The 24,219-nt window shown below is 42.1% G+C and overlaps 1 protein-coding gene across 1 annotated transcript in view; it reads left to right on the top strand.

Moving 5' to 3' along the window:
* LOC115793983 (furin-like protease kpc-1) overlaps window positions 1–24,219 on the top strand; it is a 194,762-nt gene that overhangs the window by 147,821 nt on the left and 22,722 nt on the right. Inside the window, 3 exon segments of the mRNA XM_030749204.1 lie at window positions 20,233–20,343; window positions 20,588–20,681; window positions 23,862–24,047. Coding sequence (XP_030605064.1) covers window positions 20,233–20,343; window positions 20,588–20,681; window positions 23,862–24,047 — 391 coding nt within the window.

The following is a 24,219-nucleotide window of genomic DNA, read 5'->3' on the forward strand; positions in this document are numbered from 1 at the left end:
CCCTCACCCAACCTGGCTGCATACAGGGCTGATGGATGCTGGGCGTCTGCCGCCTTTTAATTGCTCGTAAATTTTTGATCCAGGGAAAACGCCACATTCTCCTTGTCCCCCCGGCGACATGGGTGACAGAGCCGCTCAGGAGGGAATAAAAGAACCTCAGTGAGGAACACTGGGAGGATGGGAGGCAGAGGAACAGGATATACGCAGGCACAATGACACACTTTCAGATATAAAGACACGCAGGTGCAGGAAGCATACTAAGTAGAAGGCCTTGTGAGCAAACGAAGGACCTTTAAAAAATATCACTACGGTGAATTGTTATACGGTAAAAATCTTTTATACCCTTTACAGCCACAAAGAGCAGTAAAAGTTATTTTCTCTTTATAAAAGATGATGATACCAAATGCCATCCCTCGCTTCTAGCAATTATGGGTGTAGGTATTTTTGATTAACATATCAAGTCACAGAGTCCCCAATGTCCAAAATATCCTGGCAGAAATCAACTCGTGTAAGAAAATAAATAAATAAGAGGGCGTCCGTGGGTAATATATGAATTTGATTTCTTGAATGCGCACTGACAAAAAAGGAGCTGCTGAATGTTCTTAATTGCTGTGGTGGGAAATCATTTTTGTGCAAAGATTTTGAAGATTATTGCAGTATTGTAGCACAAACAGTGACGCCTGCATCGCGCATGTGTGACATGCCTCAGCTTCATTGCATCATATACCAAACTCACCTTCCCAATTAAGCTGCAATTTTTCCATTTGAGATGTCGGTGCAGCTATAGCTAAATGTATTTATAATTATATTCTTTTACTGTGCAGGTTCAGGTTTTATTGCCCAATCTCACTTGAAAAATTTGTGTTAGGTCGAGTTTGGACCGGCAAGAACAGAGGGAGTCCTTCTGTTCCCCTCTTTAGTGTCCCAGCAATGCTGCTTGCCATGCTGAAATATTGGTTTTGCTATTGGCCTTCAAGAAATCCATATTTTTGACCTCTGCCGCATTTGTCTAAAGGGCACTTATATAGATAGCCCTTTAATTTTTAAATAACAGGAGGTATCATCAAAGAAAAACACTTTTTTTACTCTTTTGCTCCATTACCTATGTGGGGATACATGACACAAATTGTCCATGTCAAGCACTTACTGCTAGAAGGAAACTCTAACAGGGCAAAGAACTGAGGTGCAGTGGCACTGCCCGATGTACATGCAGATCTTTTTCTCCTTTTACTGTGGAAGCGTCCTTTAAGTGTCTGCACAGCGTTCACGGTAATGAAGATGAAATTGAAAAATGGGGTTTTAAATCCGTCTCTGCAGACTTGTGACTGTTGCCAAGCCTAACAGATGCTCATCTGATCGATTTCCTACCCCCGTTTGTCTTCTTCCCGAGATGAAAGTATGAGAAGATAAATACAGGTTTATCCCACCATTTGCTTGTTCATTGCGGTAAGGTCCGACAACCTGCCGGGGATTTTTGATTATTTCCTTCTACTATGTCAGACTCGGCCTAGCATCAGATCCTATCACTATTTTTTCCTATTTTTTTCGATCCTCTTATTTTCCTCCCTCCTCCTCACCCCTGCTGTTTGTGTTGTTCCAGTCTCATTTGGTAGTTTTCAGCTCACCAGGTTTGGCCTGTTATGATCTCTTCTCTCTCTCTCCATCGATCTTACCTCCTCTGCCTTCACCCCACCCCCCAGAGCCGGCCAAATCAAGACACACAACGATAATCCAGAGGTCACATTTTGGACCAGAGGTCAGAGGTTGAAGGGTGCTTTTCAGGATCCTGTTCAGCTGTGTGTGTGTGTGTGTGTGTGTGTGTGTGTGTGTGTGTGTGTGTGTGTGTGTGTGTGTGTGTGTGTGTGTGTGTGTGTGTGTGTGTGTGTGTGATTATGGTGATGAAGGTTCTAATCAGACATTGCCCACAAACATGACTTATACTCAGATGCATGCAGATCAAATGAAATGCAACATTTTAATTTTAGTGCCTGTTTATTGGAGATATGAGTGAACTATGATGCAGCATTTTCGTGCTGAAACACGGTGACAGTGTCCACACCTGTGCTATAAATACAGGGGTTTGGATCTTTTAAAGCTACGTTATCATTATCTTCATGTTATTTAGTAGAGAACTGAGTTCTGACTGAGGTGCCAGAAGTTTCATTTCTACTTTATGATATTCATATTAAAGCCTGATTGCACAATTTGACAGTTAATCTCCATAAATAGATGTCCTCATAGAAATATGTAGACTCTGTAAAGCAGGGGAAAAGGCTTCAGTTTTCTGTTAGTAGTCCACTTGTAGTCTGAATACTGTTGACAGTTTGACGTGCAGTATCAATAGCCAGTGGGTTGCCAGATTGCATGGCAGTAAAATAGATTTTTTCAGCATTATTTTCATCTGGATCTCCTCCCACTTGTTTGTTTTTGTTGTAAATGCCTTGCTTATTTAATTAAGATTTAAATATTTCAAGATCCTATTGCTATGACTGTAACCATCTTAAACAGAATGATTTCATTTTGACTGACTGTACAGATATACCTTTTAATCAGGCGAAGCACCACTGATGAAAATAAAAGCTTAATGAGGAGAAGGTCTTGTGCATAGTCATCTCTAGCAAAAAAGGAAAAAGTCCTGAGACTAAAGAGACTATTTAAAAAAGATATCAACAATGCTTAGCTTTTCAGAGGGGGAAAAAAGGGTTAATTTTAACATCATGTAAACAGTTATCCAGATTCTCTGATATCACTGTTACAGTTTGTCAGGGGCTAACCAACTTGACTACAGTCGTACTGCTGGCTGACCGACTCACAGACCCAGAGCTCTCTTCCACTGGGCACAAAGGGAGAGAAAGATGGGTGAGCCTGATCAACCCCAGTAGTGTCAACCCAATTACTCATTCTCTTAAAGGGCTATTAAAACATAATTGCCCAGCGATTTACATCCAAGTTAACGTGGCCCCGAGATAATTTATTATTTTCCATAAGCCCTATCTTTTGTGTGCTGACTGAAAGAGTGTGTGGGGGAGAAAGAGAGGGAGACTGTAATTTCCTGAGTCATGAAGAAAGGCATGTTGGCGGCCCAGTGTAATTGTTTAAACCCCACTCTCAGACACCTTCCAGTCACCCCCTTTTAATCCTCGTTATCGCTCTCATTAGCCCAGGGTCAGGGGTCAGCCAGCTCCCTCTAGAAACACAAACATAGCACTGGGGAGAGGAAGTCATGGATGGTGGGCTGGAGGAAGGACTCTGTGAATGGGGTGGAGATTTTCACTTCAGTGCTGTCCATATTGTCTTTGCTTTGTCCATCTTTTTATTTGTATAATAGAGTTACTATAATTGCTGTAGGGTAAAAATATATTTATAGAGTGTTTGTGTTACATGTATTTACTTAGTACTGATGCAGTTATGAGTGAGAGTTGCAGTACAGGTTAGGTGCTGTATCGAAGCATGTAAATGCCATAGTAACTGAAAATGTATGAAAAGTTATTAAGGAATTTAGTAATTTCAGAAGGTCATTTTTGGTTTGCAATTTCAAAAACTTGCAAAAACTGCATTTTCTGTTACTTATTGAAATTTATCTTTGATGGATTAAAAACGTATCATCTATGAACTTTATGATCCAAAAACTGAATGATGTCCAATCAACTTCATTAGAATTAGATTTCAGTCCACACAGACAGACTAAGACAGGTTCTTTCTGGCTACACACACTAGAGAGACTAGCACTACTGTTTTTTGCTGACCCCAATCTTGGTTTACGTCTTTTTCCCAGAGGCCACTTGTTGTTCTTTTTCGCTCTCTCTGTTTTTATGACCAGAAGGATCTCTCCTTTTCTCTTAGTTGTAAACACTAACACACACTTTGACCATACACAGTATAAAAGATGGGCGTAGCTTTTAGGGATGTTCCTGGTGACTAATTTATTAGTCGACTAAACAAGGAAAAAAAAAATTAGGCAAACTGACTAGCCTAAAACTAAGACAGTCCTGTTTAATGGACAATGTCAAAACCTGTCTAAACAAAGGCATTTGAAACCATTAATCACGTTCTTCTATAATGAATCGCACTTTAAGTGCTGCATAACTGTGCGGCACATACATGATGAACATGTTACACTCCAAACAACGAAGAAAAAAACTTAAAATGAATTGATGTTAAATATATGAAAACGCGATACTGCAAACAATGTTTATGCATCACTGAATATGAGAAAATAACATTAAAAAAATGAATAAATTGCAACTTACAAGTGTGGCGCATTGTATCGCACATTACCAACGATGCTCATTGCTCTACAATTCATGACACGCATCAAAACAATGCAGTACAAACATTGATCCATTTTCTTCCGCTTATCCGGGGCCAGGCTGCGGGGGCAACATCCTGAGCAGTGAAGCCCAGACCTCCCTCTCCCCCAGCCGCCTCCTCCAGCTTACCCCTGATTCAGTTTCACTAACATTAGCTAACAGAGGCTAACAGCAGCAAAAACAGCAGTCTTACTGACAAAAGAGTTCAGCATAGCCTCAACAAATCACCACAGGATCACTGTCACTGGTCAGAAGTGAGCTTGGTTAAGCCCCACAGCTTAACCATAAAACAGCTGTGCTGGTGTGAAGCCACTGATAGTTTGATTGGAACCCATACTCTGGATGGCAGGAGAGTACCTGAAAATGCATACGCCTGCTGAATGGCCTCTACAACCATTGGGATCCATGTCAAAGCCTGGGATGCCGAAGACACCAGGGTTAAAGCAGGCAAAAAGCAGGTCTGTCTTCCTAAAAGTCTTAGTGCACTTGACATATCCTGGTAATACCCAGCCAGGGCGCAGAGAAGCCTGGCACAGAGGTACCTCCTGGTCTAAGCCACTAGTGGCAAGTGACCATAGCTCGACAGACTGAGACAGGTGGATCTTGGATAGTGCCTTAGGCAGAAATGCAGAGTTAGGCTGATGGATAACTCGCGATCATTCCAGCAAAAAATTGCAGAAATCCCTGTAAACTGACAAGAGCATGGAGCATGCTAATGCTCCTAGCAGATGTTATGGCAGGAAAGCTGTCTTGAGGGAAAGCGATTTCAAATCAGCATCCTTGAGGGAAGCAAAGGGGGGATATTGAAGAACATCAAGGACTATGAGGTTCCATGGGGGAAACTGAGGGTCCACACTGTAAGTCTCTGGGCACGTTTAAGTAACTGGGAAATCAGAGATGATTCATCCCTATTGAGTGCTGAGTGACCAACATGAATTGCCTGAATTGTTGCCACCATACCACAGGGTAACTGCAGGTTTGCCCGGCTCCAGCTGGGACTGCAGAAATGACCAGGATGGCATTGCTGTGGCCTCATAGGGGTTGATCTGGTGGACTGTACACCAGAAGGCAAACAGTCCCCTGCAGTAAGAGTAGGCAGCCCTAGTGGATGGTGCAAAATCCTGTACTTTTGTACCATCTTGTACAGAATCATCTCTGCCTCAGTCCTGTTGCCTACAAGGATTAGGTATCAAAGTACATAAAGAGGATCCTGACATCCAAAACATAAATGATTTAACTGGTTTTAAAATAGAAAACACTGTTCCTGAAACCTTTACAAACAAACTCATATATGATAACCATGAAGAAAATAACAAAAAAGTAGCAATAGTTGACTTTGTTCTCCTCTTTCCCGCAATGCCAGCCTTTTTGGATTGAGAACAAAATAAAGTTCCCAACATGCCAGCCTGTCACATGACATACCTCCAGAAAGCCCAGGATGTCCTCTTTAGAGTACAACAGGATTTAATTTAGTTTCTTGAAAAACTCAAAAGATGTGCATGAAAATGTAATGTCCACTACAGAGGACAAAAGTCAGTGGGCTGGGTCTCAGAAGGCTAAAACGGCCATCACAGCTAGGATTATGCACTTGAATTAGGAGGGAGTAAGAAAACAGAACTCAGCTGACTGCAATCTGCAATCTACTGACATCTAACAGTGAAACTTTTACACACTATAATTTGAAATTCACAGCAAAACTGTACATATGAATTGGTTTTACCTGTAAAATGTAATATAAAATAATAATTATAAATGAATCATTTTATTTATCAGTTGCTACATTAGCATAATTTGAAACTTTTGAATTTTAGATTTGTTTTGTAATCTTTTATCTTATAAACATGTAAGTTAGTAAAAACTACTAGACCAATATTAAGTGTTTTGTTCTCTTGCACGCTTACATGATCAAATTTAAAAATGCAGAAGTTTATCCAGGCATATGTTTCACCTATGCAACTTGTAGCACTTAACATCACTGAATGAAGCCCGGCTGTAAAGTCACTTTATGTCACATTTGCACGTATTCAGATAGTGGTGCAAAAAAAATGTGCAGTTTTGTTATGTTTGTTGCTAATCTGCTGCTGAGTCTCTTTTACTCTGGTGGAATTGCAGCTACTGAAACACAGATTAGAAAACAGGTCAGTTAGATTTCTAGGATATTTATCTCCAATTTTATTTTGATCTGGCAACAAACTAAAGCGATTCCCAGATCTACTTTATTTGGCAATGGGAGAGTGTCAGAGCTGAACACACACTGAGTAACTTTTAATGTTTAAGTGCATGCATTTTAAAGTTTCAGAGCTCCAACGTGTAGCTCTCACGTTAGAAACAGCAGCACCAAGCATGCACTGGGCAGTAATAAAAATATATTAATAGGTAAATTTAGGCCTATTTTACTGCTCTGTGTAACTGTAATGATCAAATTGCCAGGATAATTTTCTGGAGCATTACTTCTCTCTGATTTGCAGCACAAGTGTTGCATTTTAGTGTTATATTATTTAGATTCATAGTAGATCTCGATCACCCGTTCCTCTGGAGTAGAATGAATTGATCCATTTTGTGCAGGAGAAGAATGACTCCTGAAACCTGAGGCAAAAAGCCTGGTTAACAGAGAAAGGTGATAACCATCATGAATACCCGTTTATCTCCAAATTAGGTTTTAGGATTTGTCAAGCCAGCTAACACAAAGAAAACCTGGTGAAACTTTGCTGATTGTTTTCTGGGTTGACACCTTACCTGATAACTGTGTGACAACTTCAGTCAGGTGCTTTAAAAAGCACGTCTGAGTCATTTTGGTGGTGGTTTGTGATCTTCCAAACCCAAGCATCTTGGAGAACTTGCCACAGTTCTTCTTTGGATTCAGGATGCTTCAGTGTCTTCTGTCTCAGGGCTTTGTGGACCACTCCTTCATGTTCCTCAAGATAGTTCTTTATGACCCCAGTCAGATGTTACTGTGCGATGGATTAAGCATCTAAAACGTTTGCATGTAAGATGATTCGTCTTCACCTCATAATCTTCTTTGTCCCCCATGGTCTTGGATGCATAGCCTGCTTCTAGTAACATATTCACTGTGATAAATTAAGCTCAAGTTATAGTATGTTCTGAAATTAATTCTCAGCTGCATAAGGTGTTAGAGAATATAATTTACACCTAAAAGCACAGTGAAACATGCTAATGTCACTCACTGTGTCATACAGTACGGCAGTGTTTCAGCCTGATAGGTCACCAAAACATAATCCCACTATCGTGTCTTTTGCTTTTGCGTCAGCTGTAAATTATTTCCAGCATCACTCTCAGAGACTGTGTCCCATCGTTGCTGTGATCCTGCTCACCTCCTGTGAGCAGTCTGCAGGAATCACAACCTTGTTTCCTCCCCAGTGTCCTTTTCTAATTGAAGCTAATAAAGATCAATTAAAGTCATTAAGGGCTTTTCTTAAACGAGGTCTGGCTACTAAATGCATTAGCAGGCTCTCTGTCTTCCTCACTATATACTATATGTCTTTCTCTTCCCTTATTTTGGATGCACTGAGGTGCATTAGAATCTGTGGAGGCCAAGGTATTTCCAGGGACATAGCATTGAGCAATACTCCTGGCTGTTGTGGGAGCTGTCAACCACTCCGCCTGAGGCCAGTACCATTGGGTTTGCATTAATTCTCCCAGATAGATAATTATGACATTCAGTATGTTTTATGTAATTATCAGATAGATTTTATATGGAAACTATCATTTTGATGATTGTGATTGCCCCTTTAACCTTGTAGTACTTAACAGCCAGCTTCAACTAGGAGAAAGTATACACTTGGTGGTGTTTGGTGTTGCCCTGCTATCAAATTCATTTTTTTTTTCCATTTGCTTTCCTCCAAATATTCATAAACTGCCATCATCATCAGGTCAAATTTACACAGGTTTGTGATAAATAATATCAAAACTCCAAGCATGAAATTACACACTATAATTTTAATTAATGAGTTATTGGTGAGGCATACACTTTACCCTTTACTTTTGATTTCATTCCTCTTTTTTAATGGAAGTGGGTTTTTGATCCTGTGAATTACCCTCTAGACTGGGATCCTGAAAAAAATAAAAAATTTTAATCTCATGCTAAGACAGGAGACAAATATACACAAAATAAATGCTGTTGATACAGTTGATACAAACACAATAAATAGATCCACACAGACATGCATGTTTCAGTCGTTACAACAAAAACAGTGCAGCAAATTCACATGTGCATGTTGGTACAGTACGTTTGGTTATACTAAGACACTAGAACCCTGTATCACTAAAGCTGGGGTCAGAGCAATGCTGCATTATCCAGCTACTGTAGCACTCGAGCTCTATTCTTACCACAGACTCAACAGAAAACAAGTGATGTGACAGAGCGATAAGAGAGATGAAGAAGAAGGAGAATTGACCCATTCACAGGACAGCAGGGAGCCTGATGGTGCTACCATGAGCTGACAGGATTGTCAACACACTTCATACAGCTGACTGTGTCTGTGTGTGTGTGTGTGTCTCTACGTGCACATGTGAGTGTTTGTATCTGAGAAAATACATGTGAATTTCCCTGTGTGCGCTTGCATGTCCTCTGCATGTGAGATTACAGCGCGTATGCACCCGAGAGTGCGTACAGTAAGTGTGAGACCGTGAGGATTGTGCTCACATGAGTGCAAGTGAGAGAGAGAGCTTATGTATCTGTTAATGTTTTATAACTAAGCCTAAACTGATACCAGTGCATGGTTTGAGGTGTGTGTGTGTGTGTGTGTGTGTGTGTGTGTGTGTGTGTGTGTGTGTGTGTGTGTGTGTGTGTGTGTGTGTGTGTGTGTGTGTGTGTGTGTGTCTTCATGTGCCTGCCTGCAGCTTTAGTACAGTATAGCAGCCATTCTGGTACAGAGACAAGGTGGAAAGCTCCCGATCACTCAGCCTGGGCTCTGCCTCCCTCTCCATATGGCCACAGAAAGCCTCGGCTGCCTCCCCAGGCCTCTGCCACTGCGAAAAAGCAATTGTGTGTAATGTGTAGGAATTAAGTATCCCATCATTCAGCGCAGACATGCAATTAAAAGAGCTGCAGCCGTCACTCGCAGTAGACATTGCGTGAGTCATGTCACTATAACTCAGCGAGGCTGATGGCTGCCATTTTTTTGTTCTTAAGAGAGAGGAGTAAACACTGAGGCACACACTTCCTGTCTCTTGTCTTCTGTACACAGGCATTTATACAGACATTCAGAAACATAAATATTTATTTTTTACGTTTGTCTAATGAAACAATGTAAAGAGTTATTGCTTTCCATAATCATTTTTCATGTCCATACTGGCCTTTAAATCATCTCTTCCATGAGCAATCTGTGATAAAGTGTTATTCCAAGTCAGATTTTGGTTATATTGTTAAATCTGCAGTATTTTCAGTACAAATTCTACCATTAGCTCCCTTTTTATGTCAATTAAAACAAGAGTTTCTGTCAAATTCACATGAACAGCAGAGTGAAAACTGAAGTGCAAACTGCCTTTTCACTTCACCTTTAGCGTGGCTAGATGTAACACCTATGAACACTTTATTTCTCAGACATTTTGTACAAACAAGTTCTTTTGTGGCATAAGTTTGCTCTTACTCCTCTAGTCTTCTGCTCACAAAGCAAGCGCGTTGCAAAGGCATGGGATTCAGTGCTGTCAGTAACTCCCTTCATCCCCTTACACCCATGATAAAGCCTGTGAATGACCTTTGTTTGGCATTAAGGATGTTCAGTTGTATCTGTTATCCTTTACAGTCATTACTTTGAGCTCTTTGGGGGAAATGTAAAGTATAAGATACTGAAAAACTGCAATTTTGGAAGATTTAGTTTGTCTACTACTTATACCTCATCATAGCTTTCACCCTGCTTTGTAATGCATATTTAGATGTATCAAAGACTGCAGATTTTGTCCCTCGTGTCTAAGAACATGCTTTTATTAGGACAGACTTTAAAAACATGCTTTAAAATGTCTTAACCTATTGTGTAATGCACATGCAACTACCTTGGCATAAACATAAGTGAATGTACAGTACAGTCTGTACAATAAGAAGCAAGTTAATAACAACAAATGAACATTGCATGGCAATAATAGGTGTTTTGAGAAGTGGATCAACTGACTGCTGATCAGCCTTGTGGCAAGGTATTATATTGCATTTGGGAATATAGTGAAAGTGATGCATTTTGCATGTACCTGTATTAGAAAAGAAAAACACACACTTAAACTTTTATAATTTAACCAAGTAGCTCCACTGAGGTTAAGAGTCATTTTTGTCAAGAGGCCAAAAGAGAAACATTACAGCACAGATGCAGTAAAAACCATTTAATGACTGAACCCAAAACAATATGTTAAATGAGCTCTTATTTTGACTGGGAATGACCTCATACGTAAAACAGAATAAACCTCAAATCAAACTGCAGGGCTCCGCACGAAGCAGTTTTCCTGCAGCTTTCTGGAAAGCGTGTTGAAATGCCACACCTATTCTGTGTACACACACTGGTGTAGTGCTTGTCTCTGTAGTATTTCCTCTTGCTTCTATCTGTTCTGATAGCTCATACCAGTCTGTTCACAGAGCTGAGCTTGAGTGGGCTACAGTGTAAATATCCCAGACCTATTATTACTCCAACAAAATGCTCCTAGCCGTTGTCAAGCCACTAAGTACAAAATGGTGAATTGCAGACACGAAGAGAGATAATTGCCACTCACACTGTAAATTTGGCAAGCGTCTTCCCCACGAGACCCGGATGAAATGGTGCTTCAACCCCCGAAACTGTCATTCTTAATGAAATGGTAATTACAAACCCAGCGGAACAGCTGAGGGGCCTGCCGAGGCCCACGGAGCCCAACTACCAGAATAAACCTGCTACAACAACCTGCAGAGAGGAGGGAGAGAGGCAGGGAGGAAGGAAGGAGGATGTGGGAGGGTATGGGGTGGGGGTGGGGGGGGCAGCAAGACTACATAAAGCAGCAGAGGCGTTCAGGTAGGCACTAACACCAGGAATCTGAGATTTATTTCAATTGTGAAATGTAATACACACTCCAGGTTGGAGTGTGCGGTATGCTGGGACCCTCATCAATAATGCTGGCTGTGTGGAAGGCAGGAGGGGAGGTTGGTTAAAAGCGCCCACACAGCCTGAGTAATTGATTGCTTTGTAAGTGAACGTGTCTTTAACCTTTGGGAGGTCAGGCCCAGTCGGACATCATCAGTCCTGCCTGGGGTTGAACCGCTTCCAGCCGTTTGTCTTCCGCTGCTCCCCCGTCTCAGGGCCGATTTGTCAAGCATGAGATGTTTTGGGTGTTTAGATTACAGGCGAGATGGGAAAACAAAGGCAAAATGCCACCCCAAACAAAAGGCCTGAGCCTGGATCTCCCACTGATCTGCAGGCCGGGCAGGAGGCCAGCTACCTGGGGTGCTGAAACTGAAATTGGGAGGGAGGTGGTAGGAGGGGTGGCTTTGCTGAAACAGAGCCACAATGAAGCCCCCTGAAAAACAGCCACTGTGGAGCTTGAAACAGAGCCAGAATGGAGGCTGAACAGGAGCCAATGTGAGAATTGAACGACAGCCAGGACGGTGACATGAGATAGAGCCGGAATAGCGCCTTGAGACGGAGCCAAAATGGCAGCCAGAAACTCTGGGAAATATGAGGGAGCTCGGGGCAGCTAACTGTTTTCTTCACAGCAATACCCCTCATCACTGGAGATTTTAAAGTGTCCCTTTGCCGCCCTCCCAGGTACTTAGGGCTGTCTGTCTGTCAGGCTGTTAGAGTGACTAAAGATGATTTATCTCTTAGATTATCAGGGCCAGTAGCAATGCCATTGCTCATGTGCTGCCCCAGAGGGACAGATCAGAAACAGACAGCACCTTCTAGGACCAACATTCTGACACCTCTCTTTTTCTTGTATGAATCTTATTACAGCTGACCTGCGCTTTTTAATACATTGGCAGGAGAAAGTCAAACTCCTAGCTTGTTAAGCGCGCGTGTGGATTAAGGCTGTGTATTTATTTTCAACTGTGATATTTTAGCACTGTGAGGTAAAAGCAGCTTGTTTTTGCGTGTTTGTGTCAGTGTGTTTTTGTAACATTTGAATAAGTGTGCTCACATGCGAGAGCATGTGTGTGCGTGTCTCAAAGCACAAGGAGCTGTGTGTGCCTGCCAGTTCCATCTGCTGTTCTATTACCATAGACGTGATGTACCTGCCACTTCCCTCCTCAGCTGAGGTGTGTGTGTGTGTGTGTGTGTGTGTGTGTGTGTGTGTGTGTGTGTGTGTGTGTGTGTGTGTGTGTGTGTGTTTTATTCTCCCATCCTGTTGTTAGATCTGACAACCACTAACACAGGCTTGTGGTGAAAAAAAAAAAGGGGGGGAATACTCTCAAGTTCCAGATCCCACCCTGAGTCTGACAGACAAACTGTCTACAACTGTGGAAAAGCTGCACTCCGCTCTTGCCTTCCACTCTTCACCTAAACTCCTCTGCCAAGATTTAAGCAACCAAAAATTCTATTTTGACATAGTTCCCATTTTACCCAGTACAATATGGTGTTCCTATACTTCTACAGATGGTTTTTACTATCAGAATAACAGGTTTTCTGCTTTTGGTTTTACAGTGAAGTAGTTCTTTGTACTGGAAGCATTGCCTGAGTGTTGACATCTTCAGACACACTCCCTTCCCCCTGCACAGTGGAAGTAAGTGAGGTTGTGCCAGAAATCTTTTTCTGTTCCTATAGAAGGTTTCTAGATTTGTGTGGTTCGTGCTCATTTGTATTTATTGATTTGTAAGTATAATATATATTACATTTGCATATAGCATTAGGTATTTAGGTGATTGTTTACTCTCCTACAGAATGTCTTGCAAGTTCAGTACTCGTATGACCAATTTGAATGGATACCAGAAATTCTGCAGTAATCAGATGTTCTTTCAGTACAGATTTCATTAAAAAGAAAAAGAAAAACACCTTTTGATTTGATTGTTCCAGGAAGTAATTAGCCATACACCAGGAGCTAAACTCCTTGTTGTGCACCCCACATTTGAAGAAGAGATTGCTTATCTTATTCTGGACCTAATTGGTTTTTCTAGCTTCTCTTCCTTAAAGGCACGTGTCAGCCATCTTTCTTCTGATTGGCTGCCCTTTGCAAACACAAGGTGTAAAACATCAGGTGGATGGAGCTTCTGTGCTCACAGAGAATTAGGAATGCTGGCTAAAGGGCATAAACTGTCTATTTAGGTCGATCTGAAGTCTGAGCTTTGGGCTCAGGGATTACTTGCAAGTCGAGACAAGCACGTCACTCTGTTTCCCAAAAGATTGCAGTTTTATAACAAACTTTAATTTAAAAAAAAAATTAAAAGCAGTGAAAATGTGTTAATGTCTGTGTGTCCTTTTAACATTCCTGTGAGCCTGTGAAGAACACAACAGAAAGTGGGCTCTGGAAAAGAGAAGATCAAAGTGCCAGAATCTCTGTATGCATTTTTCCCAAATTTATAACTATAAATAAAAGCAATGTAATCTTGTTTCTGGACAAGACCAGTCTGATTTGTTTTTATTTGGTCTGTCTGTGGAACTGACCAAAGATAAGTACCCTCACAACTCTGTCGGATCTATAAATCTACATGAATGTGTAGTTCAGAGCGTGTTAGTGCATCATGCAGTTGAGGGTCTACGTACGTGCGTGTTTCTGTGTTGAAGAGCAGGTGTGTTTTTATGAGGGTGTACTGATATGAGCGCTGCGGTGCGTGAACATGTGTGTTTGTGTGAGAAACTGCATATACACCTAACACTTCCTGGCAAGCCATTTCCGTTTGAGCGTGGTCATAGATCGTATGAGGGCAGCGGGTCTCTCTCTCTCTCTCTTTCAGTCTCCCTGGTGGGGTTGTAAAACTGGCCTTGTGTCTCTGCCCCAGCCAGATAGATTAATTAATTATCCAGAGCTTCTCTTTTTTTTCATTGCTGAGCCAATTACTCTGTGACTGAGCCTGTGGTCTACATATACACCACTATTTAGAAGGAGGAGAGGGAGAGAAAGTGTGTGCATGTGCAGGGTAATTAAAGAAATAGCTCATCCACAGACTAACAGTCCCCACTATCACTTAATTTTTGGAGTAGCTCTGCAATGATATTGTTTCCTATGAAGGAAAGTAGATCTATGTGTAGGTAATTGTTGGATAATTGAGAGGAAGTGCAGGTTCTTTATGTAGGTGGGAGTGTGGGTGGGCGGGAGAAACAAAGCCCTCGTGTTAATTTGAATTCAGCATAATCAGAAAGAAGAAGATGGACCCTTGAGCTCAAATTATGATTGTTTATGATTATTTATATGTAAAAGGTCTGTTCAGTCACACAAATGATTGTACTTCTCAACTTTTTAACGTTGTCTCTTTAAACTTTTTTTTTTGGGGGGGGGGACAAAAAAAAGTGTCCTTGTGTCAGTAAGTGTTGTAATAATGACTCTGCTTCTATACAGAGACACAAAATGTTGATGTAATTGTGCGTGCGTGCACTTGATTGATGGGTCAGCAGATAAACTGGGCTGACTATGCCGAGCGTGTGTTTATGTATGTTTCTGCGTGCCCTGAGGGACAGGGGGAAGCGGAGCGCTGCACCTCCTGCAGGGGGTGCCGTGTCTCACTGCAGGGGGGTGCAGCAGGCAACCAGAGGGGTGCCGGTACACCCCACCACCCAAACCCCTACACACACACACCCACACACACAAACACAGACATATCACCCCACTCCACCCTACTGTGCTACAAGAGGGGGTGGGTGAAGGGACCCTGCGCTCTTCTAAACCTCCACTGATGCATAATTCATGTACAAGTAGCAATTCTCGTATTTTGCTGTTGGGGTAGGGTAGGGTTTGGGGGGTTCCAGAAAAATAAAGTTCCATAACAGTCCGCACACTCATCCTCTTTAATCCACCTTTTTTTCCCCCCTAAGTTTAATTTTGTTGCGACCACAATTAGCCAACAGCCATAACCACTTTACTGGTAATTTTGCCTTGGAGCTTGCAAAGCTGAAGTTCTTACAAGTATCATTTAAATGATTAGAAATCTATGTATCAGTTACATTAAGTAATAACTGCTGCCTGCAAATATTCTATATCCTTTATTGTCAGGTTAGCGCAACACTGTTTCCATATTAACTTCTGTGTAGTTTTTTCACTTTATGCATATCTGCCAGATGATTTATTTGATTGTGTGCAACAGTAATGATATATGCGCCAAAACTGACCCATAACCTAAAGCTGTCATCATCTTATATGCTTTAATTCTGCATGTAGTGTACAGAATCTTTAAACTCCACGTGGTGCCCGTGATGAAATCATGTAGCAGATGTCACAAACATGCAAAAACAGCCTTTGTTTTTAATCATTACATTTGTGTTTGCTCTATCACATTTAGCGACGTGGCATCTAAATCCCATTCCTTTGAAAAGGCAAACAAAGGCTCCTGGTTCAGTGTTTGCTTTGTCCAGACTAAAAGAAAACCGCTTGGGACCCGGGAAGGAGTCTTTTGCCAAGCTTGTAGTGCAGGGCTTACTCAGTCGCTCGCTCTCTCTCTTTTTCTTTCCCCACAAGGGCAGAGACATCCAAAAGGACTGTACCTTGGTGTGCGTCCAACAAAAGCTCTCTGCCGAATTTCATCCTCTTTTGAATTTGTGTTTGAATAACACTCGAGCTACAAATCAAAATATGTTGGACACTGAGAGTGAGGTCATGGGGTATAGATCATCATGGCTTCCAGAGAAGTCTCCTTGTGTAAAAGACGGGAACGGGTGGCTGCCGCTTTGACTGATGGCTATAGAAAACCGAGAGGGCTGTTCGGGGCCCATTCTCCTGAGACTAAGTCCATGCCTGTGCCAAACCCCTCATTTTCCTCCCCGTAATATATTTCATTAAACTTTTAACTCCTCGCAAGGTAATTCACTTGGCATTTTGAGACTGTGCTGTTGAAGGCTGCTGAGTGTTTCTCTGTCTGTAATTTAACGTCATGCAGATATTTGCCTAATACAGCCCTAAAAAAAAAATCCCCAAATCTTTTTCTTTGTAAAAATGCTCATTCAGAACAGTTAAATGGATGAAACTGTGTAACATCCACACCAACAAAGCCGAGCTGCGCGGCACAGCATTTCATGATTACAGCCGTGCAGGTCCCAGTGGCGCAGATATAATTAAGACCTCTTCTTAATTACTTAATAAGCCTAATTAGTAACATTTCTGAGCAGCAGATTTGGCTGCAAGAGCGATGGAAATCAGAAGAATGTTAAGTCTATTTGTTATTTCATTTAAATCCTAATGTTAATGAAATTAGTACATTATGATATAACCGAAACCAACCACGCTGGGATTGACCAAAGGGCTAATGCAGTTTTTTTTATGCTCCTGATAAACATTCAATTAAGGGGAACAAAAGGAGGGCAAGAAAATCAGACCCAAAAACACAAAAGAAAATCTGCTTTTTCTTAGCTGTTACAGTCACTTTACCTTCATCAAGTGTCATTGTTTTCTCTCATCGATTATTTTTCATCAGTACGTGCCCAGATGTGATGGAGAGGGTAACTAAGGCAAGCCCACCAATCATGTGTTGGAGCTGCTGCAGCATTCCTGGCCACTTAATTAGAAGTTGTTGGTACCACAGAAGGTGTCACCAACCTTTTCAGGCGCTGAACAGATGGTGTCCCCTTTTTTTTTGAGGTCCTGCCAATGCCCACTCTGTGGCTCCTGGGAAAATGACCTAACTCACAGGCAGCTGCTTAGTGCGGCTTGAGTGATTCTTTACAGGCACTTCTATTGGGGGGACTTAGCAGGACGTATCACTGCAAACAAGGGTTGAGACCGCCGGAGCTGGGTCCCCTGGTAGCTGCAGAACTCTATTTTGGTTACAGGATACTAGTTGTTAAAGCTGTGTTTTCAATGGCATGTGCAGAGATGAAGCAAAGACCTCAACCCTGAAGATCTCTGTGTCTAAGTGCTGGTTGGGTTTGTGTGCACCTTCCTCTCCTTTTGGCAGATGGTGTGAATATCAACAGAGAAAGGACCTGGGAAACCCCACAGAACAAAAAGTGAAAAGGGTTCCTCGACAGTTACAAAGAGGCCCCATAGAGCGGTGTGTGTGTGTGTGTGTGTGTGTGTGTGTGTGTGTGTGTGTGTGTGTGTGTGTGTGTGTGTGTGTGTGTGTGTGTGTTGGGAGGGAGGGGGGAGTGGCCTTCATGCTAATAGATCGAAAGAAGGAGGGAGTAAGAGATTGCAAGGGCATTTGCCATCGAGGAGTGAGAGTGGATAGAGAAAATGTGAGGACCGTGGATTCCATATGTGAGGAGGCGGGGGGTCGGGAGGGGAGGGGGGGGGGGGGGGGGGGGGTTAACATGCTTCGTGCTGCGTGGACAGAAGATCGGCTGTCATTCTGTAATCGGCTTGGCTCAACCTCCTTCCGACCACGCAGGAGGTGGAGAAAGAACAAGTGAAAATTGGATGACTGTGTTTTCTGACTAATTACTTGATATGCTTTACACTATGTGGGTTTTATCCTAAAGACATTTGCAGTATTCCAAGAAAAAAAAAATCTCAATCAAATGCAATCCTGATATCAAACGACACAAATCCTGTATACGTGTCTGGTCGGAGAAATCACAATGCTATTTAGATGGTGCGCAACTCTCCAGTCCTTGCTCTTGATGATGAGATGTCTGAAAAGGCTGGGGAGTCTACTTGAAAAGTGCCCCAGCTCAGCGGTGCTGTTTCACTGACATGGCAGGGGACATAAAATCTGTCATTTTCATCATGTTCTATCGTGGGGGAACTTGTTTCCTGCAGCTTTCTCTATCAGACACACTGTATGTCTGTGTGGGTTTATGGCTGTGGAGCCGGGGCAAGCCCGATCAATCTGCGGGAGCTATACGATTTAATAGGTGCACAGCTCTTGCTAAGGGGCACTGGGTAGGGAGGGTATATTTAATCACTAAGAGGGAGGAGGGTAGCGAGCACTGGTCACCAACAGTTTGTTTTATGAGAAGTGAAGGTATCAGTTTTCCCCACACTGTGAAATATCTTGGATCATCTATTTTTTTAGTGCTTGTGTTTCGGTTGTATTTTTCCCATTTTGATCAACTATTCTGCTATCTGGGTAACTTATTTTCAAAATTTCCCCCAAACTGAATAAACTTCACCAACAAAGTCAGGATGCCAACAAAGATGTTGCTAATGAGGCAGAGTATTGACAACTGTAAGTGAATGCAACCTTGCACTCTGTCTATTGTTTAGATAGCATTTGTGGTTTGTAAACTCCTGTCTCACAGCTTCATTAAAGGGCATTGAACAAATGCCATGCCAGCTTACGTTATGGGTACAGTACAAAGTATATCTGCCTGTTACCACATGGTGAACATGCATGACTGCAACTGTCTTGTTGCTGCCTAAATACCATGTGCTTCTGTTTTCAGCAAAAGAGTCTAGGGTGTAGATTTGCCTTCAGTGACAACAGTCCATTTAAAATATTGAAAAGTAAACTACTAAGGAGTTCAGAGGAATATGTATTAAATATGTAATAGGGTGAATTCAGGATTATAGCTTCTAGTTTTGGTGACCTCTAAGACACACTGATTAATAAATAAAGACACTGTTATCTTCATTTATGTACTATAGGCACATTTAGAACTCATTAGGATCCAAGTAAGCCGATGCCTTTGCAATTACGTCTCTACACTGAGATGTTGTCAGCTGTGTTTTGCTCCAGCTCTTCACAGCTTTTACAAAACCCCTGGATAACCTTGAACTTCTGTAGCACACCTCAACCCCAAACAGCCGTCTGCTTAATGCTGTTATGCCGGGCCCTACATGCTAAAAGTCACTGGTGGTGATAGCGGCTGATTAGATTGTGTCCATTGATTGCACTGCGTGCTGTTAGGACGGGGGACGATGTGGGCTGCAGTTCCTGTGTCTCCTCCTCAGAAACACTGGCAGTCTGAGACAGAGGAGATGGAGCCCCATGCAGGGAAGCAGATTGAGTTATTGATCAGCTCTCTTCTTTCTCCTGTCTCTGTCTCTCCCTCTGCTGCTCCGAGGGACCCCGTCATCAGGATAATGAATTTCACTTATTGCAGATTAACGTCATAAGGTCTGTATGGTAATAATGGCAGAAATTAGCTCTTTGTCACCCCCTCTGAATTTCCAAGAAGGAGGGGCGATGAAGGTTGTTATTGCCCTGTTACTCAGTCTGAGGAGTGTGATTTTAACAAAAGGGAATGGTGAGCAAAGAAGTGCATGAAAATGAAAGATTTGAGGGAGAATTAAAGAGCGACTTATGAGGACTGTGATTTTGGCATCACTGAGGCGGCGGAGAAGAGTTCTGATGCAAGAAATCCATGTTTGATGAAGGAGAATGAAGGAGAATTTAGAGAAGAAACCGAGAATGAATAGCAGGCTACTCTATGGAAAAGAGAGGGCAAAGAGGAAAGATGAGAGGGGATGATTCAAAAAGGATGAGCGGTAAAGTGGAGAAGAGAGTGTGATAGGCAGTGGCCATACAGTCACCAGGCAGCAATGCAGCTTAAGGGTCGGCCATTGTGTCTCCAGCACCAAGATTGGGGTAGTAAAGAATGAATAATGAGGCTTGATTACAGTCCGTGAGATGGCACATTGTTCAGAATCAATCCTCCAGGCAATTACAGGCGCACAAACAGCAGCCCTCAGCCTCAGCTCGGACAGAGCGGGAAGCGATTGTGTCAGAGGACAACATCATCTTCGTCAATGACTTGTTGCCTCTTCATGTCGCAGCCATTAGCACTTACTCTGCTCCTACAGCACATTCAGCCACCTACATAAATAGCCTCCAATTCACATGTGTGAGGATATAAACGCAACACCATGCTCGTGCTTAGCATATTCACAAATACACATAATGGACCTGCTTCTTCCCACCCTGTTGCAGGTATGGCTTTGGACTGTTGGATGCAGGGCTGATGGTGCAGCAGGCCGCTCACTTCCATAGTGTTCCTTCACAGAAGAAGTGCACACAGCACATCACGCTTGATCCTGCCAGGTAATTTAGAATGTTTCATTTTTTTACTCTTTATTGACTATATATGGTATGTTCATCTAACCACTATAAGGATTTTTGTATTATAATCCCAAGAAACTGGCTCTAATATTGGCATCCGCAATCTTTAACATATCTTCATCTCTCCTGTCGCTGCTTTATGCATATGTATGAGTGTGAAATGAGCATGTGAGAAGAGGCTATTGAGGTTATTGACTGACAGAGGTAATGATTTTGTATTGGCTAGAATCTTTTATCCAGGACAAGGAGTCCATGTGAACATCCAATCAGAAGCCTGCCAAGGAAGGGCTAATGAGATCAACACTCTGGAGCACGTCCAGGTGAGTAATTTTTTCTATAAGTACAGTCATTATAAATGTGTGACAATATTTTATAACATTTTTTGCACTGATTTGTTTTTGGCTGTGGATTTTTTTAAAGAGATATTAGTAAATGCAATTATTCACCTTCTTGCAGAGCAATATTACTGTCCACTCACTAAGAAGTTACAGCCATAAGTTTGCATAGTTTAGCATAAAGAGACAGAAAACGAGCTGGTATGGTTATACTGGAGGAATACGAAATACCTGCTACTGGACAAGAAAGAGTTTAAGATAGAGATTAAGCATACATGATGAAAAAGGTAAATTGGTAAATTTTAGATAGGCTAGCAGATGGATTTCATTAATCAGAAGCCAGCTAGCTATTTCTTACCTTTCTTCCAGACAGTATGCTTGACTAAGCTAATCGATTGCTCCTCTGTCTTTACACTGAGTGTACGTGATATAGAAGATATCAGTCTTTTAATCAAAATCACAGCAAGAAAGTGAACATTAAAAAAACAACAACAATTGAAAAGTTAAAAGCAAGATTTAAGAGGTCCATATACACATACACTAGACATATACACTCATGGCCACTTTGATAGCTACAGCTTGCTAGTACTAGGTTAGATCCCTTTTGCCTTCAGTACTGCCTTAATTCTTTGTGGTACAGCTTCAACAAGGTGCTGGAAACATTTCTCAGAGATTTTGGTCAATATTGACATGATAGCATCACAGAGTTGCTACAGATTTGCTGGCTACACATCCATTATGCAAATCTCCCGTTCCTCCACATCCCAAAGGTGCTCTATTGGATTGAGATCTGGTGACTGTGGAGGCCATTTGAGTACAGTGAACACAGTAAACTCATGTTTAAGAAACTAGTTTGAAATTATTTGAGATTTGTGACATGGCACATTATCTCAATGGAAGCAGCCATCAGAAGATGGATACACTGTGGTCATAAAGAGATGGACCTGGTCAGCAACAATACTCCGGTAGGCTTTGGCATTTAAACGGTGCTCAAGTGGTTGTAAGGGGCCCAAAGTGTGCCAGGAAAATACACCATTACACCACCAGCAGCCTGAACCATTGATACAAGGTAGAATGGAGCCATGCTTTCATGTTGTTTGCACCAAATTCTGACCCTACCATCTGGCTGTCACAGCAGAAATCGAGACTGCTCAGACCAGGTGATGTTTATCTTGGTGAGCCTGTGAAAAGTTTCCCGTTCTTAGCCGACAGGACTGGCTGTTGCTGTAACCCATCCACTTCAAGGATTGACGCGTGCTTTCATGCTTCTGCATACCTCGGTTGTAACAAGTGGTTATTTGAGTTACTGTTATGTTATCAGTGTGAAGCAGTCTGGCCATTCTCCTATGATCTCTGGCATCAACAAGGCATTTTCTTCTGGTGCACTGCTGCTCACTGGATACTTTATCTTTTTCAGACAATCCTCTGTAGACCTTGGAGGTGGTTGTGTGGAAAAATCCCAGTAGATTGCCATTAAAATGGCCATTTAACGGCAGTCTGCCAACAACCATGCTATGTTCAAAGTCACTTAAATCACCTTTCTTCCCCACTCTGATGCTGAGTTTCAGCATATTGTCTTGACCATGTCTACAAACTGCACAGAGTTGCTGTCATATAATTGGCTGATTTGATAGTTTTGTTAACAGGTGTACTTAATGGAGCAGCTGATGAGTATACTTTTTATTTCCTAAATTGTATTGTCATGTAATGCTGCTCTTACAGATTTTCAATGTTCCTGTTGCCCTCAGCAGGACACAAATCAAGCACAAGTGCATTCAAAAGTTAACTTCTGCCTACAGTTGGATAAGCTTGAAGATGCCATATGAATTGTCTTTGGGGTTCAGTGTCACGTGCTTTATCTGAGAATAGAGCCGATTAAAACCAAACAACAACAACAAAAAAAATCATACTGTGATGTGCAATGTGTTGGCACTGTAATTTGCAGAAAATGGCAAAACTGTGTTTTCTTGAGCACAGGCACATACATGCAAATGTGTTTATGTTTGATTGTGTCAGCAGGCATACGTACTGTACGTGTCTGTGCACAGTTGAGTTCGTGCGAGTTGTCTATGTTTGTGAATGTGTGTACTTGTGAAATGGCGAGGAGAGAGAAGGAGAGAGAGCGAGCGAGAGTGTGTCAGCATGTAAATTGAAAAGGCTTCATCTTTGCGGCTCTGCTCCCTGGCAGAAAGCGTGGGTCAGGCCATCGCTGCGAGGTGTGATTGATGGATGTGTTGCCGTGGTAACACGCCGTAAACAGGAGCGGGCTGTCAGTCTTTTTGCAGCTTGGCGGCTCACTCTGCGATGTGCCATTGTCACACCAGATGTGCTGCTTGTGATGAACAGGGACAGGGAGGGTGTTTACTGGGTGCTACTGGTGGTGGTGGGGGATATGAGCTTATTTAAATCATTTAGCTAATATCCTGCTCAGTCGTTGCATTCTATTCTTTATACTTTCTTCATGTGCTTCTCTCTCTTTGAATGGCTGTGGACATATCACTGACTTGTCCATCTGTGTGGCACATAAATTATCTCAGACAATACAGATTGGATTTAGATATAAGCAATGCATGTTAGCACTCCCTTTTCTGTTTTTATAATTAGTCAGTTGGCCTCATCAGGGAGCGAATTACATTGTTTGTTCCTTTGTCACATGGCTTATCTAGGGTGTCAAAAATTAACCCAGCAAAATGATGATAGAAGGGCATATTTAAAGAAATTGCTCAAAAGTTAAAGAAATAATCACATTTTTGAGGGATCAGATGAAAGCGTGGATGCCAGTGTCACACCAGTTGTATCTTAAATATGAAGCCACAGCGTAGAGATGGTGAACTCGGCATAACTGGAGCTGGAAAACTGTGGAAGCAAGGGAAATTAGTTAACCTGGCTTAGTGCAAGGTTAGCAGAATCTGCCAACAAAGCTTGCCAATTTTTGTCTCTTATTTGTTTAAACTTCACAAAAATATTAAAAAGTATGAAACAACAGTCTGTGGTTTAATAGGAGAATATAAACTGAGCTAGTCCTTACCCAGGCACAGTAATTTCCTGTCATCAACAGAAGGTTGCAAAAGAGTGGTATTGAGCTTATAGCAAGAAAGTGAGAAGGTGAATTTACTCTATTGCCAAACTATTCTTTCATGGAAATTTCTACCTGTGTTTCACCAGGTGAGAGTGAGTATCGACTCAGTGTGTCGTGGTGACCTCTCCATAAGCCTGGAGTCTCCCAGTGGCACAGTGTCGCTGCTGTTGGATACGAGGCCTTACGATTCCTCCACTGATGGACTGAAGAACTGGACCCTAATGACTGTGCACTGTTGGGGGGAGCAGCCACAAGGCCGATGGAGCCTCCAGGTGAGAAAGAAAAGCTGCTGTTTAATTGTTAGCCATGGCTGCTATTGAGCAAATGTTAAAAAGTAAGACTGAGATGGTGAACGACCATCAAACATCACAATTTGCTTTGTCATTGTGACCATGACCATTAATGACTACTAATATTAGCATTTAGCGAAAAGCTAGCTAAAGT

The sequence above is a fragment of the Archocentrus centrarchus genome, chromosome 16, assembly GCF_007364275.1.
Source record: "Archocentrus centrarchus isolate MPI-CPG fArcCen1 chromosome 16, fArcCen1, whole genome shotgun sequence".
Lineage (NCBI taxonomy): Eukaryota > Metazoa > Chordata > Actinopteri > Cichliformes > Cichlidae > Archocentrus > Archocentrus centrarchus.